Source organism: Aspergillus steynii (genome assembly GCF_002849105.1).
Source record: "Aspergillus steynii IBT 23096 chromosome Unknown P170scaffold_6, whole genome shotgun sequence".
Lineage (NCBI taxonomy): Eukaryota > Fungi > Ascomycota > Eurotiomycetes > Eurotiales > Aspergillaceae > Aspergillus > Aspergillus steynii.
Window position 1 is genome coordinate 1,627,446 of NW_020194403.1, and position 17,518 is coordinate 1,644,963.

The 17,518-nt window shown below is 51.4% G+C and overlaps 7 protein-coding genes across 7 annotated transcripts; 5 read left to right on the forward strand and 2 right to left on the reverse strand.

The window, feature by feature from the left end:
• Window positions 1–1,921: 1,921 nt before the first annotated feature.
• On the forward strand, window positions 1,922–4,294 carry P170DRAFT_448635 (MAGE-domain-containing protein; the record flags this gene model as incomplete). The annotated part of the gene is made up of 4 exons (XM_024850980.1): window positions 1,922–1,972; window positions 2,025–2,492; window positions 3,257–3,587; window positions 3,666–4,294. The coding sequence occupies 4 exons, from the start codon at window positions 1,922–1,924 to the stop codon at window positions 4,292–4,294; spliced, it is 1,479 nt and encodes a 492-aa protein (XP_024702209.1).
• A 428-nt stretch (window positions 4,295–4,722) lies between these two features.
• Window positions 4,723–5,871, reverse strand: P170DRAFT_438609 (ankyrin repeat-containing protein ANK1). The gene is made up of 3 exons (XM_024849637.1): window positions 5,673–5,871; window positions 5,439–5,616; window positions 4,723–5,333 (listed from the first exon to the last, which is right to left on the reverse strand). Exons 1-3 carry the CDS (start codon window positions 5,682–5,684, stop codon window positions 5,008–5,010), a joined length of 516 nt encoding a protein of 171 aa, XP_024702210.1. The 5' UTR covers window positions 5,685–5,871; the 3' UTR covers window positions 4,723–5,007.
• A 385-nt stretch (window positions 5,872–6,256) lies between these two features.
• Window positions 6,257–7,237, forward strand: P170DRAFT_511576 (DNA-directed RNA polymerase III core subunit RPC11). The gene is made up of 4 exons (XM_024854902.1): window positions 6,257–6,466; window positions 6,545–6,754; window positions 6,838–6,932; window positions 7,006–7,237. Exons 1-4 carry the CDS (start codon window positions 6,454–6,456, stop codon window positions 7,039–7,041), a joined length of 354 nt encoding a protein of 117 aa, XP_024702211.1. The 5' UTR covers window positions 6,257–6,453; the 3' UTR covers window positions 7,042–7,237.
• Window positions 7,238–8,053: 816 nt separating this feature from the next.
• P170DRAFT_438612 (elongation factor 1-alpha) lies at window positions 8,054–10,153 on the forward strand. Its single transcript, XM_024849638.1, has 5 exons — window positions 8,054–8,246; window positions 8,337–8,437; window positions 8,528–8,657; window positions 8,741–9,896; window positions 9,955–10,153. The coding sequence occupies exons 2-5, from the start codon at window positions 8,433–8,435 to the stop codon at window positions 10,044–10,046; spliced, it is 1,383 nt and encodes a 460-aa protein (XP_024702212.1). The 5' UTR covers window positions 8,054–8,246; window positions 8,337–8,432; the 3' UTR covers window positions 10,047–10,153.
• An 853-nt stretch (window positions 10,154–11,006) lies between these two features.
• Window positions 11,007–12,856, forward strand: P170DRAFT_387923 (lanthionine synthetase C family protein). Its single transcript, XM_024845824.1, has 4 exons — window positions 11,007–11,204; window positions 11,327–11,879; window positions 11,935–11,948; window positions 12,019–12,856. The coding sequence occupies exons 1-4, from the start codon at window positions 11,030–11,032 to the stop codon at window positions 12,825–12,827; spliced, it is 1,551 nt and encodes a 516-aa protein (XP_024702213.1). The 5' UTR covers window positions 11,007–11,029; the 3' UTR covers window positions 12,828–12,856.
• A 44-nt stretch (window positions 12,857–12,900) lies between these two features.
• P170DRAFT_438614 (uncharacterized protein) lies at window positions 12,901–14,132 on the reverse strand. The gene has a single exon (XM_024849639.1). It carries the CDS (start codon window positions 13,919–13,921, stop codon window positions 13,097–13,099), a length of 825 nt encoding a protein of 274 aa, XP_024702214.1. The 5' UTR covers window positions 13,922–14,132; the 3' UTR covers window positions 12,901–13,096.
• A 26-nt stretch (window positions 14,133–14,158) lies between these two features.
• On the forward strand, window positions 14,159–17,512 carry P170DRAFT_438615 (uncharacterized protein). Its single transcript, XM_024849640.1, has 2 exons — window positions 14,159–14,734; window positions 14,805–17,512. The coding sequence occupies exons 1-2, from the start codon at window positions 14,545–14,547 to the stop codon at window positions 17,339–17,341; spliced, it is 2,727 nt and encodes a 908-aa protein (XP_024702215.1). The 5' UTR covers window positions 14,159–14,544; the 3' UTR covers window positions 17,342–17,512.
• The last annotated feature ends 6 nt before the right edge of the window (window positions 17,513–17,518 follow it).

Below are 17,518 nucleotides of genomic sequence, written 5' to 3' on the forward strand. Positions count from 1 at the left end.
AGAATTAGGCAATGCATTTCCGATCGGCCCTGTCGGTTCCAGGCATATGGAAAGATCGTCGGCCTGTTGGCGTGTGTACAAGTGGGTGGCATAATGATTTGATTTGAATTTATGCCCGCGTCCCAGTTATTCGAGGCCCCTTTGTCGATGGCATGAAATCGCAGGTCCATGTCTCACTAGAGGTTGCACCGCTATCCGGAGCTCCGGGCCAACTGTACAGCTCATCCATTACACAGCCGGGTTAAACAGGCTTTACCAGACCCTAGTGTGCATGGCATGGTCCCGTTTGGATAGCCCATGCGACTGGGTTTAGGTGACAGCCGGATCGCGACAAAGCAAGTAGGTAAATTGTGGATACTAAACGTAAACCTACAAAGGAGCGGCTCGACGAGAAGAAATAGAGAGAGCGCGGACAAAAGTACGGTGCGATGGGCCCAGGGCCCTCTCTCTGGGTTTTCTGGAAGAGGAATCTGCTCTCGCCAGGCTGACGACGGATCTACGAGGGGGGAAGCGTCGAGGCGACCCCGGACGAGGTCCAGGCGCAACGGTTGGCGATCTTTGTCGGGTTGGGTGCAGGGAGAACGTACATGTCTAGCTGGGTTTTAGCTGGACAAGGGGAGAGTCCGCCGGTCCCAGTAGGCGCCCGGCGATAAGGACTTCCGTCGAATGAATGCACCCGTGGGGGGCCTCGAGGTGGCCGTCATATTGACTGATGACTGGTGATTGTAACGGCGCACCAATTGTTTCGAACCAGCGGGTGGTAAACGGGGTCGAACCGTATGGATTCAGTTTAGTTGAGTGTCAGGAAAAGAAAAGAAAATAAACGGGGAAAAAAGAAAAGAAAAGAAAAGAAAGAAAGAAAGAAAGAAACAGCAAAATGACAGGCGGCTTCGAGACCCGCAATCACATGCCATCAGCCCATCGTCGCAATTCCGAATTCATCGTCATTTCTTGGTCGCCGCACTAAAAGACGACGAGAAATACTACCTTTGGGCGTTCCCATTTTCTTTCAGACTTCAGCCTCTTGCGCCACTGGCACCGCGCCGTCCGGACTCGTATCGATCGGGGAAGCTGGACCAGAGTCTGGGTACCACCTTAGAGGAATCCCAATGAGAACCTTCGGGTCCGGTCACAAAGAAAAAAAAAAAAAAAAAAAAAAAGGAAAGTCAAAGCATCAAGACTCGTCGATGCTTATCTGTTCGGCAGCGATTCCCAAGAGACAAGAGCCGGCGTGGCCGAATCATTGGGCACAGGAGGACTGAACGCAACGTCCCCTCCAGGTTTGCCTCCCCGGTCGGTTTTAGATGCAGATTATCGGGGGCGAATGGGACGAGTTGCCGTCGGGTGCTGGGTCGACTATCTCTGACCGGAGTTCCAGGCCCCGATGAGATGATAATGATGATAATGATATGATCCGGTAGGGGTCAGGGAGATGTAGGAGGGAGCTGGTAGCTGCTAGTGGAGGGACCTCCAGCGACGGCCCGCAATCACATGCGTGCCAACGCTTGCGTCAGAACAAATTGGCTGCCCTCACCTTCTGCGTCGATGGCATTTTATTTATCGCATGCCGGCCCTGCTCATGCTCGTCCCCTTTTTCGTCGCCGGCTTTTAGCTCCTACTATCACTGCGGACTACCTACTACTATATTAATATCGGCATTACCTGCGCCTGCACCGTTCTGCCCTGCCCTTATTGACTCTTCTCGAGCTACGACTTGGCTTCCTTCTCACAAAAGTTCTTCACATGTAGGTCCTGTCGCTCGTCTGTATTTGATTTTATCTTATTTCATTTCTTTCTTCCTTCCTTCTTCGCTTGTTCAACTCTCTCTCGTCCCCCTCTATCCACTAATTGTATCTTGACCAATTCATCAAGCTAATCAACCCTGCCCTAGAACCACATGCCGCACGCCGAACAAGACGCAATGGGCGACACTCCGGTCAACGGCGAGCAGCCTCACTCTTACTTCTTTGACGTACGTTCTCCGGGGATCCCGGGCCTTGGTGTAACCGCTGACAATTCTCTAGCATCTGACGTCGTACCCTGTGGTTTCTGACTCGATCACCGTGTTCAAGAGCAACAAATACGGCGCAAAGTCCCTGGCATATGCCGACCAAGGCTACGTCTATATCGCCAAGCCGTTCATTCCCTATCTATCCAAGCCCTACGGCTTCGTCGCCCCCTACGTTGCTCGTGTGGATTCGCTCGGTGACCTGGGCTTGACCAAAATTGACTCGACCTTCCCCTTCATCAAGCAGGACACGGAGACCCTCAGGGCCACGATCCACGACGGGGCATACTTCCCCGTGCGCTTGGTTGGCGACGCCAAAGTCCATGTCTTCGACCTCTACGGCTCGGAGTACAAGAAATGTGGCGGCGACGGAGTGCTGGCGCGTGGCAAGGCCGTGATCACGACCAGTCTGGTGCTGGGACAGGAGTCGCTGGGCTTCGTCAGCTCTCTGCTGCAGAAGAAGAAGGCGCAGGTCAAAGATGCAGTCAACGACCGAAAGGAAAACTAGACGCTCGTGAGTCGCTCGGGCGCAGCTTGACACTTCCAGGTTGGGGTACTACTATTGCGGGTGCTGCGGTTTGCTTCTAGAAAGTTATGGTTCTGGCCGGCCCTCCTCTTTTGACGGTTCCATGTTGTCTCGAGAAAGCAGGTGTTTTTGATTTTTCACAAGCTTATTGGCGTTTTCTCGGTAGCGCTCTGATTGGATTCTGCGTTGTCTATTGTCACGGGTGTGTAAGGTAGTAATAATGGATTGCCTGTTTGCTTCCGACCCTCCTTAATTTGCAATTCCTTGGTCTTTCATGTGAAGTGTTTCGGTGCTGCAGGGGTCCCCAGGCCTGATTCCAAGGGAGACACAACAGTTCGTCGCAATCGATAGGTTGGATTAATTCCGCCCCGTCGACTGATTCGTGCAGGCTTGACATGTGATTCTGGCTTGGCATCCCATGTGATTTCCACTTCCGGCTAAATCATGTTGGATCCACTTGGGGCAGGCGGCGCGTCTGGCGCGTCAATCAATCAATCAATCATTCCTTCATCACCATCACGGATCCAAATCCAATAACCTGCGCCGGTCTAATCTTGCAGCCTGTCCTTCAACACATCAGGATGCCTCTCATTCGCAAACGTCGAGCAGTACGCTCCTCCCACCCCTCCCACCTCTCCTTGACAAAACCATCAAAGAAAACTCGCTAACTGTTATCTCCGGCCTAGCAGCCAGAGCCTGCCGAAGACTCTGCCTCACCCGAGCCTGACAGCCATGTATCCGCCGAAAATGCGCGCCGTCGCAGACGTACAGATAATGCCTCGTCCGATAGCGAAGACGGGGAGGATGACGACGCGCGCGCGCCGAGTAGCACCGACGTGACGGTGAAGAAGTTGGTCCGCCTGGCGCTCGCAAGCGAATACTCTCGACTTCCAATCCGAAGAACCGACATCGCCACCAAGGTCCTGGGGGATCAAGGGTCGAGACAGTTCAAGACGGTGTTCAATGCCGCACAGGAAGCTCTACGCACGTCGTTTGGGATGGAGTTGACCGAACTGCCGGTGAAGGAGAAGGTATCGATTCAGCAGCGAAGAGGTGCGCACTATCCGTGTTTTGACGTGAATGGGGGTGGTCGTCGTACAAGTCCGTAATTTACTAATGCCTTTGATCTAGCGGCCCAGAAAGTCGAACGGACCTCGTCGAGTAACAAGTCCTGGATCCTGACTAGTACGCTACCTGCCGCTTATCGGAAGCCTGAAATCCTACCCCCCACCAAAGCACCTTTGGAGGGCACCTACACCGGGATCTATTCTTTCATCATAGCATTAATTCTCCTCAACGGGGGCTCTCTCCCGGAACAGAAGCTCGATCGGTACCTGCGACGGACTAATGCCGAGACGTACACGCCCGTTGACCGTACAGACCGGCTTCTGCAGCGCCTCTGCAAAGAAGGCTATCTGGTGCGGGTTCGCGAAATGGACGGCGGAGAAGAAGTGATTGAGTACATGGTCGGCCCGCGGGGCAAAATGGAGGTTGGCGCTCAGGGCGTGGCTGGCTTGGTGCGTCAGGTGTATGGCCGCCAGGATCCCCGGGAAGAGGATACCACACCCGCCGAGAGAGCGCAGATGGAAGAGTTCGAGCTCCGATTGGCAAGGAGTCTCGGGCTCCGGAAACCTTCGCGGCGGGTGGACGAAGACCGGACTGGGGATGAAAACGGGGCAGATACTCCGCAACGAGGGCAAACGCAACGACAGTCTCAGCGGCAGGCTGCAGAATCTGACGAGGAGGACGAGAGCGATTGATTGATTGATTGAGACATACATTGGATTTATTGTATTTAGCCATGTTTGCCTATTGATACCCTGGTTGAATGGAAGGTACTGCAACATTTATGTTTGTTGAATAACCGATCATAAAAGCTGTGTCCACTGCATACTGTGAGGCAGGTCTACGTCAGGCCGTGTTCCTCGAGGCACTACTGGTAATCCGGTATCCATATCTGACTTGAGCGGATGGTTCCTGGCATTCCGCCAATTCAACTAATGTATCTAGATACACCACTCTGTTGCTGCTCAAGAAGAGAAGAGAAAATAAATAAATGGCTAACAGAAAATGGAAGCAGATAGTAAGCAGTGTACACTATACGCTAGTAATACAAATGTGATTCGGTTACTTCGGTCTCGATTTGACTACATATATATATATATAGCCAAGCACCCTATTATTAACCCCGAAATGAAAAATACCTTATATAAACTCCCCAACAAGGCCTACATGAACCACCATTTTCAGGAATCTACAATACAATTGGCCGGGAACCTGCACTCGATATCGACATGTCAACGCTCGAAATATCATTCAACCAATACATCGAGCGTTATGTATTGCGAAAGAAAAGAAACGAAACCAAAAAAAAGCCATTCATCACGGTCGTATATCTATGGGAAAAGAGAGTGAGAAAGAGACAGAAAGAAGATGTGATACAAGGTCACGGCTATACGATCCCTGCGTTCTTTTACTCGCTGTCACTAGCGCTGCCATGAGCAGAGCCGTTGTCCGCATCTTCTCTCAGACCCTCGGCGAGGACGTACTCGGCGCGCTGTAGAGTCGACTTGATCTCCGGGTTGTTGTACACAAGCTCGGCGGGCTTCTGTCCGTGCTTGTTTCGGACCCGGGGGTCGCATCCAGCTTCGCACATCATACTGATCATTTCCAGGCCTAGCTCGGGATCCTTATCGTTGGCGTAGCGCACGGCGACGTGGAGAGGGGTGTCTTTGTCGAGGCGGGTGAGAGGGTCACATTCGAAGTATTGGATATCGAAGAGAGAATCCATGGTGTCATCTGCAATAGCACCTAGTTAGTTAAGATCCCCCCAGTTGATCCCGCAAAGCTAGTAATCGTCACATTCAGCCCGGCAAGGCAAGACGCGCGATCCACAAGACCTACAGCTTCCGTATGTCGCACAGATGTGCAGGGCATGGTTCCCTAATGGGTCCGTCACGCCGTTGAAGAACTCGGCCACTTGTTCGTTCGATTTCCCTTCCATGCCCTCGAGAACCTGCTCAATCAAATGGGGCTGGTCCCGTCGACAGGCTTCCACCACCAGCTCACGAGGAGAGGCACCCTAATCGATCAATTCCTGGTTCCCGAACTAATATAACGTAGTAAGGCGAGACTTACATCGTCCGCCATGATAGCTGATCGAAGAGAGATGATTGCTAGAGAAACGAGTACCGGGATGTGCTCTGGAATTGACCCCAGTTGTTGAGGGTATGCAAGAAAGTATCACGAAGATGTCGGAAGGTAGTATGAGTCGGGTTCAACTTGAGGGAGTTGTTCGGTGATCAGAAGACGCGGTGTGTTATGGCGGGAGTACCGGAAAGCACGAGCTATTGGAATAGGAGGTAAGTATACGCAGAAGCGGGATGACAAGAAATCAAGCAACCACAGATCCTTGAAGATTGCTATACGTACCAGACTGGCAAAAAGGGGGAGGGGGAAACTAGTTAGCCCGTGTTGGTCTGACCTCTCTTAGGGGTTCTTTCGGGGCTCCGTAACAATGCGTTGCCTATTATTAGGAACTGGCAGTATGGACCGGACCCCCCGCTGCCAGTCGGAGAACCGCACGGCTCCCGCTCGGATGATTGATTGTGCCGTTCCGCCTCGCCTGCCCCGCGTCCAATGTCAGAAGCCGCGCGGAAGGGCGGTAAGGCGGTAAGGCAGGAAGGCGGTGAGCCTGATTTTCTCTCCGCCAACAGCAGGTGGCCGTTTGATAAGGGCAGGAGAGGACGCATGCGCCCTTGCTGCACGACAGTAGACGCAAGCACAAGCGGTCCTCCCGTCGCTTCATGCGAGTGATATGTGATATATGAGCCATTGCTATTTCATGTCTGACTAATAAGCTTCCATTGACGGACTCTACCCAGCCGCTACACCCGTTTCAACAGTAACGAGGGACAAAATGCCTTTGACCTGTGAGTCTTTCCTGGACACATCCGACCATGTTTTTGTTTCAGCATAGGATCGCTAACGCATATTCATCCAATGAATAGTCTGTCCCAACTGCAGCAATGCGCTGACCATCTCGCGAGGGGAAGCAACCTCAAGGCATCCTCTCGGAGCTAACCGATTCGAATGCCGGACCTGCCCTTATCAATACGTTCTCGAACAGAGCTGGTATGAGAAGACGCCCATGAAGCAGAAGGAGGTCGAGGACGTTTTCGGGGGCAAGGAAGAATTTGCAAATGCGGATAGCATGGCCAGTAAGTTTTTGGGCATCTCCGAGGTCTTGGGCCTGTTTGGGAGGCATGGACTGACGTGCCGTTCTTTTCTCCCTTACCTACAGCGCAATGCCCCGCAGAGAACTGCAATGGCGAACGTGCATACTTTTTCCAGCTGCAGATTCGAAGTGCCGATGAACCTATGACTACGTTCTTGAAGGTGGGTGCTTCCTCTAGTCTAGCTCATGCGGGTAGGCTTTGCATTGACCACGCATACTGATCATTGCCAACAGTGTACTTCGTGCGGTGCCAGATGGAGAGAAAACTGAGATATTCGTGGGTGGATGCGATACTACGGCTATATACTGACGGCTGAAGGATTTCGATCAAGACGAGTGGTGAGCAATGAGAGGAATTGCTGGCGTAGAATATCGCTGTCATTGTCAAGGGTGTTAAGAATTTGGGTGTGATTTACACGGAGCTTAGAGATACCCCTCAATTGTTATGATCAACATTATTTTTATGATAGTAATTGCTATGCCTATCTACCACTGATGGTTACGTAGTTACGGAGCCAGTTAGATCAAGCGTACTCCGTAGTAAAAATTTTTTGTTAGTGGCGGCAGATAATCATCAGTTTTGGATTGGGTGAACAACCGTGGTAAGCTTGTGCGTCTGGACCGGAGAAAAAAAATTCTATTTTTTGCCTCTCGAGTATTTTATGGCGGAAACGGGTAAGTCGAGGGCAAAAAAAAAAAAAAAAAAACAAAAAGACAGAGGAAGATTCCGCCTGGCGAGAAATTGGATAGTACGGAGTAAGTGCCTCATACAGCCCTCTTTTTTTATTCCTTTACATTTTTAATTTATAATTTTTTGTTCTCACCGTACTCCTTGGTGAGCCTTTTTTTTATTTTCTCTTTTTTATTTTGAAAAGTTTTCGTTGTCTTATTGTTTATGTAGGCTAAGGAATACGGAGCACGTTGACCTCATATCTCGAAAAAAAAATCCCACATGTGGATCTGGCGGGCGCATACCACCGCTGCTTTGGCAAAATTAATGGCCGTCACGGACAAATAGAAAAAGTTGGCGGCCGCGGGGTTCTGTTGCAAACAAGGCCAACACCCGCCGAAACTAAGCAGCCCACCTCTGCGTTGATGCCCAGTCTTCCAGTCCAAAATCCACCCGGAGGATGGGAAGAGGCCAAAAAAAATTTTCTTTGTACTCCGTAAGGTGGCCGCAAGTGGGGACCAAATTCGGCGCACCGAGCGAAATCGACCCAAGGACCCAAGAAAAAAAAAGTAGGATCACCGCGCAACAAAGCAGCGTCGAGCGACTCCGCCGTGAAGATTCTGCGCTGGTCCCGCACCTGCGTGGTGGGGCATTACCCCTCCATGTCCAATGATAAGGGCCCCTCGCCAAGGGTTTGAGCCCGCCCGCTAACTTAGTCAGCCACCTGCTCGCTTGCCCCTCCATATAAGGATTTCCCCTCCTCCCCTCCCACAGACTTTTTCCTCTTCCCTCCCCGTCCGCTTCAGTACGTATATCATCCCCTCCCTCTTGGGTTTCCTCTCTGTTTCCTTTCTTTCTCGTCTCATCCTCTCTTCTAACTTACCTCTTTGCTCAGTACCTCTACGCGAGAAGCCGTAGTCTCTGAGCAAGTTTTAAAGAACTCTTCTAGTATCTTACAAAGAACTACAAAAGTTCAGCACATCCAGCCAAAATGGGGTAAGTTCTCGAGTGCCCGTGAAAATTCTGCCGGCCTCGTCGGTCCTCTCATCAAACGACATTATGCTAATGACTTTCTTCTCTCAACAGTAAGGAGGACAAGACTCACATCAACATCGTCGTTATCGGCCACGTCGATTCCGGCAAGTCGACCACCACCGGTCACCTCATCTACAAGTGCGGTGGTATCGACCAGCGTACCATCGAGAAGTTCGAGAAGGTAAGGACCTTACCTGTCCCTTCTATCGGGAGACATACCCCGTCTCAACACAAAACATTGATGCTAACTGTATCGCCTTATAGGAAGCCGCCGAGCTCGGTAAGGGTTCCTTCAAGTACGCTTGGGTTCTTGACAAGCTCAAGTCCGAGCGTGAGCGTGGTATCACCATCGACATTGCCCTCTGGAAGTTCCAGACCTCCAAGTATGAGGTCACTGTCATTGATGCCCCCGGTCACCGTGACTTCATCAAGAACATGATCACTGGTACCTCCCAGGCCGATTGCGCTATCCTCATCATTGCCTCCGGTACTGGTGAGTTCGAGGCTGGTATCTCCAAGGATGGCCAGACCCGTGAGCACGCTCTGCTTGCTTTCACCCTCGGTGTCAAGCAGCTCATCGTTGCCCTCAACAAGATGGACACCTGCAAGTGGGCTGAGGACCGTTACAACGAAATCGTGAAGGAGACCTCCAACTTCATCAAGAAGGTCGGATACAACCCCAAGGGTGTTCCCTTCGTCCCCATCTCCGGTTTCAACGGTGACAACATGCTTGAGCCCTCCCCCAACTGCCCCTGGTACAAGGGTTGGGAGAAGGAAGGCAAGTCCGGCAAGGTCACCGGTAAGACCCTGCTTGAGGCCATCGACGCCATCGAGGCCCCCGTCCGTCCCTCCAACAAGCCCCTCCGTCTTCCCCTCCAGGATGTCTACAAGATCTCCGGTATTGGAACTGTGCCCGTTGGCCGTGTCGAGACCGGTATCATCTCCCCCGGCATGGTCGTCACCTTCGCTCCCTCCAACGTCACCACTGAAGTCAAGTCCGTTGAGATGCACCACCAGCAGCTCAAGGAGGGTGTCCCCGGTGACAACGTTGGTTTCAACGTCAAGAACGTTTCCGTCAAGGAAGTCCGCCGTGGAAACGTCGCCTCCGACTCCAAGAACGACCCCGCTGCCGGCTGTGCCAACTTCACCGCCCAGGTCATCGTCCTTAACCACCCCGGTCAGGTCGGCGCTGGATACGCCCCCGTTCTCGACTGCCACACTGCCCACATTGCTTGCAAGTTCGCTGAGCTCCTTGAGAAGATTGACCGCCGTACCGGAAAGTCCGTCGAGTCTTCTCCCAAGTTCATCAAGTCTGGTGATGCTGCCATCGTCAAGATGATTCCCTCCAAGCCCATGTGTGTTGAGGCCTTCACTGAGTACCCCCCTCTCGGTCGTTTCGCCGTCCGTGACATGCGTCAGAGTAAGTTCTTCCTGCAGCCTTGCAGCGCCACCAACCTTGTGCTAACCTATTATCCCAGCCGTCGCTGTCGGTGTCATCAAGGCCGTCGAGAAGGCTACCGCCTCTTCCGGCAAGGTCACCAAGGCCGCCCAGAAGGCCGGCAAGAAATAAATTATTTAATTTATTCACGACGAAAGTTGATAAAAGACCGGAATGGAATTAGATATGAGTATGTAGAACTCCTGCATACACGAAATGAATTTCTGATTGCTTTCATGCAACCTCTTATCCTTGTTCATCTCTTGTAAAAATCTGTTTCCCAATCGTAGACTGAGTGTAGCTTTACCATTCTGAAAGTCGTACTTGTGAAGATAATTTTCCGCTGGGTTGTGGTCCGCTCTTGGCAGATGGAGGGGCTGCCCGCCCCCTCGAAATTTTCTCGCAGGTGTCACTGTTCCCTACTTTTAGTCCACAGACATCACAGCTGTGAAAGCTTCTCCGGTCTCGCTCGGAGTAAGTAGTATCTTCAAGCAGATCTAAACAATGACTTTTTCTTTCTATATATATAATTCCTAGGGCAATAGCTTAAGTGTTTATATATATCGTTCGATCATTCGCTGAACTGAGCCAAAAGAGTTTTGATACTTGTGCATGAATAGTTTGCACTGACAGTAAGTATATTATGTGAAAACATTGGAAAGATCTGTACTGGGTATGAATGGCTCTATCAAGTCATCCCGAGTTAAATATTCGTGGTCTTTTATCTATCGTTACTCTTAGTTAACCAAAGTCTGACAACAATTATTGTCCAGTTATATATAGTTGGCCGGATGCTAGGTAGATGGTTGCCCGTAAAACGGCTTGCCTTCCAACGTTGTTCTCACAATATGGATAGTGATTCAGATTTTTAGAAAAGAAAGGGAAAAAAAAAGGAAACAAAGGGGCTGCATATATTACTGAATGTGCTTTCATCCCAGCAGGACAGAGTAGACTCGTTGGATTTCATGATGATGTCACTATGTGTATACCCAAACTCTTTTTGCCTGAGGCAGGAAAATGCTTTGGCCCCCAATCTCAGACATTCCTTCCAAGAGATCTCACCTTTGTCTGCAACGTCAATTGTCGCAGTACGTGCTAGGACAAGTCTCTTCATCATGAGTCCTCAGTTTTATGCGAACACGCTTGAGCCTGTTGAGACCACGCCGGGGAGTTTACAGAAGACACTCACGGAATTACTCGTGGCCGTGAGACGTGGTGTTGATGTAGTTCAGCAGGGTAGCCCTCCCTCGGAGGACTGGGGCAGCTCTGGTCTATACACAGGGCCTGCAGGTAGGTTATAGCGAGGTGGCCTTTGGTGGGGGAAGTGGGTTGGTTTTTGAGTGAAGAAAGTTGTCGATGCATTTTACTATACAAACGTTGCCCTGCTAACTAATGACGTTGTTTCAATCAAGGAATCGCACTCGGTTTTCTTCGACTAGACCATCAAAGCGCATCGTTAGCAGAGCCTGGCGAACTCTCGATTGATTTTGGTGGGATCGCTCGAGAGAGAATCCCGTCTCACGGGCCGAATATCAAATTGCTACCGGGAAGGCTATCGCCCGTCGGGTCGTCTTCTCCGCTAGCAGCAGTTGTCATGCGTATTCTCGCGGCGGCTTCTTATGGCGATAAAGTTAATGCGGATGATATTGAGCTTCTCCGAGAAGCGGTCAAAGCTGCTCTTCAGAATGGTCTTCTTGTTCCCCATGGAGGACGGATGATGGGAGGAGACGAGGTTTTGTTCGGTAGGGCAGGGCTACTATGGGCAATCTTGAATATTCGAGAGCATGAATTCGATGAGCAAACAAGGGCATCCCTGCAGCCTATCTTTAACGCTGTTCCCAACCTTATCGATACGATAGTTGACGCTGGAAGACGGGGCCGGACGGCCTATGTCGAGAAGCACGGCAGCGAAGACGCTCTTCCTCTTATGTGGACCTGGATGGAAGGTCACTACGGGCTGGGACTGTAAGTGACGGAAGAGACAGAGTTAGACAAAGTACTAATTCGATGGAAAATTTAGGGTTCACGGACTGAGTATGTACATGTGCACCTGCGGCTACAGCAAAGAGAGTGATCATATTCTGTGAAACTAATGTTTTCATAGCTGGCATCCTCGCAGTTCTTCTCGCCTGCAGGCCGTCAGAGCTCAACGATGGCACCTCGCGAGATTACCTTCCCCTGCTGGCGGGCACCGTCACCCGTATTTGCGAAATATGCATTGCTAATGGCGGCCACCTCCCTGTGGCTATACCCCCTCGCCATTCCTCATCTCACCGACCTTCCCATCTGGTCCAAATCTGCCATGGTGCCCCAGGAGTGCTTCTCCTCATGGCCTGCGCAAGGAGGAACAGACACCTAGTCTCCAAATTCTGGGAGCCTACTTGGGACGAGTCTATCCGGCTGGCTAGCGAGAGAACCTGGGAAGAAGGCCTGCTTCAGAAAGGGGGTTCCATCTGCCACGGAATCTCTGGGAATGCGTGGCCATGGCTGCTTCTGCACGACAGTTTCGAATACGATATCGACACGATAGAAACCGCCAAGCGAAACTACGTGGAGAGAACCCAACTGACCGACAAAATATACACCGAATATGAGCTGACCGGAGACTATTTCTTGTCACGAGCGCTGGCATTCTTGCTTCATGCTCGCGATACGCCCCCATACAACATGTCTTCCGATACCTATCGTGTTCCCGATCACCCATTCTCCTTGACAGAGGGATTGGCGGGCACTGTTTGCGCATGGGCTGATGCATGCGTTGCTACCCAGATGAAACTACGGAAAATAGAATTAACAGCTCAGGGGTCTATCTCAGAGGTCGCTCTCAAGAGAGATTCCGTCTTTCAAGAGCTCGAGAGCCGTCAACTAGGGTTTCCAACTCTTGCGTACCATAGACCTACTGGTTTGCTCTAAGGTGGTATTCATCTACCAGGATATGTGGGACGAAAAAAAAAAAAAAAAAAAAAAAATGAAAATAGAAGGAAGAGACGGGGGGGAGGAATGATATGAAGTTAAAATTGCACGCTCAACTCGCTAGAGAGGGAGACAAAAAAGGGATATATACATGCTATGCACCGAAATTCGAATACTTCAAGAAAAAGAGAAAAGAATGTAGTCCCACACGCCTGGTCTGGAATCTCTGGTTTCTTCCCGAGAGAATTTGCTTCCAAGGAGCGCATGACTTAGTATAAAGTAAAGCCTGTTCGATACATTGGTGGTTGACCTGGGATTTCCGTTCGATACTCGATGCGTTTCGGCACAAAGTCGCCGGGGGGTGCCTCAACTGCAACCCTCCAGCGACGCCAGCAATGATTCGTCTGATGATGAGGATCCCCGCAGAATGTACAGCGGGGCCCTGCTGACTTTTTAAGGTGATTCTGCGATCTCGGCTCGGGCTGACTTTGGCTGCGATTCCTCGGTTTTTGGGGCTCGTTGTTCCGGCGCATCTGATGGATCACGTAGTCGTTGATTTCTTCCTGACTTGGATTTTTATTGTGCCCGCGTACAGTATGCCGGCGACGTGGATACCCGTCCTCTTGGCTCATCTGCTGCACGACGAATGCATTTATGTCATCCTGGGTGACATCCTCCGGCACGGTGGGGATGTTGGATGGGGGTGGCCCGATTGACAGCGGCTCGTCAGGTAAAACCTTTCGGGTTTCATATCGGCCCTTGCCCCCTCGGAGGACCCTCTCATGGTCGATGGCTAGCTCCGACAGCTCCTGAAACGTCATCCTGTGCTCCGGATTCGGGGCGTTGATTCGATTATCGCGGAGCATCGTCGTGGCCCACTCGTCCCATTCCGACCGCGCTTTCAGCTTTGTCAGGAATAGAGTGTTGATCTGAGAGTCCGGAATATTGAAATCATCGTCTATCTGAGTGAGACCCTCCCGCATCGCCTGGATAAGCGAGATGAAATCGGCAACCAAATCGGATTCGGCGGAATCGAAATCAACAAACTCGCTGATTTGATGGATCATACGCATATTCCGCTGCCAGGCATCCATCTCCGCAAATGATAGAGGAGACACGGGAAGGAACAAAGGCCTTGGGGTGTTCTTGCGTCCGAGAAGGAGGGGGACGCTAAAGAAGAGGGAATCTGACCGTCAGCTTTTGGCGGTTGGTTTGTTTGTTGCATGCAAGGCGTGACGTCATGTGAGACCTGCGCCTTATGTAATGCGTGCATTTAGTGTCGTCTGTCCGGAGTAGATCCGTCTCCATCTGCAATTCTGATCCGATACTACGGAGCATCTTCCATCGAGTCCTTTTTTACTTGAATCTCTCTACTATCAGCTGCCTATCAAATCCCGTTACCAGCCCTCGAATCCCTCGCACTCTGTGCCATGTGGTTGGCATGTCACAGCCTATGAGCGTCCGCTGCGAACACGAGGAGTGGCAAGGCTAAGTCGATCCTGGTGATGATGGACACCCTTGGGGCCATTTTCTTAGCCCAGCCGAGTCCGCCTTCTCTCGGGAACAACTATTTTCGCCACTATTTATTTAGCTTCTAAGCTTCTCCGGACGTGACGTTGTTGGGAGCTAGAGGGCCATTCTCCGATCACTGGTTTTACGCTGTCATGCCGCCATAAATTTCGTGGATTTTTTTTTACAGCATTCGACTGAGGAAAAGATGGATATCGTGCCTCCATCCTATCAGTCGGCAACGACGAGGGATGCGTGGTCTATCATTGCTCGCTATATCCCATCTAGCGATTTGTGTGCGGCTGCTCTAGTATGTCAGAGATGGCACGAACTGTTCATGCCGTTTCTCTGGGGGGATCCAGCCTCTCATTTTGGGACCGATAATGACGCCGTGTATGGTAAGAGTCGACAGAAGACCAGTGTACATTCGATCCCGCAACTTTCACTAATCAACGCTATCAACTACAGTCGCTCTTACGAGATTCAGGAGAACTTTGAAGTATGCAAGACTTGTAGTGCGCATGTTGACACATACCCTTCACCTTCCTCCAGCCCTGTCTGAAATATACGGGGGCCCGCGACCCGAGTGGCTGAAGGAGGTCCTCCATTATCTCCCCAACCTGCAATCATTGGTCGTGTCCAAACTGCCTTTCTTCGACCATAATGCAATGATGGCTTTGAAAGGTACCACCAGAAGTGAACAACAAGCCGACTCTGCTGTCTCCAATGCATACAATATCCGCCTATTGCTAGCGGATCGGGAGCCCAACACGACTTCACAGGGTCTTGCGGAGGCACTGTTGCGGTTCCAGGAATTGATATATCTTGATTTATCATATACCACACCAGCTCGAGATCGTATGGTTCTATCCACGTTGTCTCAATTGGAACATCTCCAGGTGCTAAAACTGCGAGGTATTGGTTTGAAGGATAGCGATGCAGAATTTCTAGCCAATGCTGTTGGGTCGAGAGTCCGATTTTTGGACTTGCGCGGTAACATGCTGACCGACATGGCCGTACGATCTTTGCTACAGGCATCTTTCCTCATCGCGGGTGATGCAGTGGTCGGTCCCAACGGAGATGCGACAAACACGGGGACGTTTAACTCGTTTTCCCACCTGACACCGTCGTTCTCGAACTCAAAGTGGCTGAGCTCTTCAAATTTGGACGAACAATTCGTGAAAGCACTGACACAGCCTTTGACGGGCCGATCGTGGGTTGAGGGTCTGACACATAGTGGCATCACGCACCTCTATATAGCTGATAACCAGATTACCGTGGAAGGCGCTGCAAGTCTTCTAGCTTCGTCTAGGCTACATGTGCTAGACGTGGGCACGGTAGATACCGTGGAATCTCTCACTCGAGGGCCAAGCTCCATACCTCCACAATCTGGTGAAGGCCCCCAAGAGCTTCCTGGAGCTGAAAAATTGATACCGGTTCTTGGATCCGCTGCCCGGGAGAACCTGACTTACCTGAGAGCGCACCATGTCATATGCACAAATGACAACCCGTACAAAGAGTCTGTTTCGCTAAATTGCTTTTTGCCCGAACTACCAGCTGAAACCGAAACCGATACGGCGGACCAGCAAACAGATGTAGAGCTGGATGCTGCGAATGAGATTCACGAACTTCCCGCTCAAGAGGCCCCGATATTTGAGCTTGAAGGGTCCCCAATTTCTCCATCATCGGATAGCCCTGTACATAAGCCTAGCCAGCCTATTGTCTACGAAGACGAACCATTACCACTGCGACGGCGCGGCTCTGTTTTCGCCCCCGAAGTCATCGAAGGGCCATCCGCCGCAAATAACAGCGACGGACTAGATGTGCTGAGAAGTCCCTTGTCAGTCGCCGGAATGTCTCGCGGGCTTTCGGTGTCGACTGTTTCAAATATGGAAACGTTTACGGACCAAACAGGGACGATTCCTCAATGCAATTCGCCTGTGCCAATGGAGGATTCTCGAGGCCAGATGATTCAAGAGCTGCTTTCCAAGAGGCCGAAAAATCAATCGCTTCCTCGACGTGATCACAAAGATAACAGTTTCCCATACTTACACCCTTCCCATGTCCCGCACTTAGAGACACTGGTTCTGACCGATGTCCCATCTCACCTGCCTGCGAACTCTCCCCATTTGAAATCTCTCATCCGATTTATAACCGCTTGCTCCAATGAAGCGCTACTGGCAACTCTTCAAGCGGGCTCAGACTATTCCCTCCCTCCAGGGCGGGACCGGGTGAAGGCAGAGCAGGAACGATCACGGTCACTTTTTGCTTTGCGGCGTCTGGTGCTCGAGATTACTCCCACGGAGAAGCTGACCGGTCCTGCCAGACTGACTGCTTGGAAGCCCGCCAGCTACCACACTGGGGCCTCAAAATCATCCACAGGGGACCGTGACCTTGAGAATCTCTGGACAGCATCGATGGATGACTTTAGCTTCTTCGACGAAACAGAATGTGGCATTCCCGAGAACGACCGCGGCAAGTATTTCCCAATGGCGGCGCTCAACGAGAAGGTCACTTTAATGCCCGAAGATGATGATTCGGGGGGTTCCACCCCCGTATCATCCTCTCCAGGCCTGCTCCATCGCAACTCCCCACTGCCAAAGCATATGCGATCCGACGTCGCCAGCAGGAGCTCACCCATCAACGGTACAGAACCGCCTCAAGTGGAGGAGCCGGAAGTGGACCTGGTCGCCGAGCTGGCCGCCTTCCGACGTTCCAAGAAGGTGGAATATGAAGAAGTGGTACGGCGGGATCGAAAACGGCGCAGCACGACAGGATCTGCGTCACTGCTCTCACCGTCGACATCATCGATTCGATCAGTATCCCCGTCACCAAGCCTGAGGACGATCGGACCGGTCTCAACGGCCCAGTTGTCTATGGCCCATTTCGTGGAAGGGCATTGGAAAGGAGAAGTGAAGATTGTTCGAAACGCAGCGCCCAAGGGACGGAGCGGCGTGGTGGACATGTACGGGAATTACTTCGAGAAAGGGTATTTGTATCCCTGAAGCGGAAGATGGTTATGGACTTTTCAATTTTTGCCTTAGCCAGTGATTTGCAGATGTGATACACTCGATTAGATAGACCGAACGTTGGATTTCATTGGTCTCCTGGTAATCCAGGCTCGACGGTGTGGGCCTAGGTAGAGCAGAATGATACACTCCAGATACTACGACGCGGGGTCA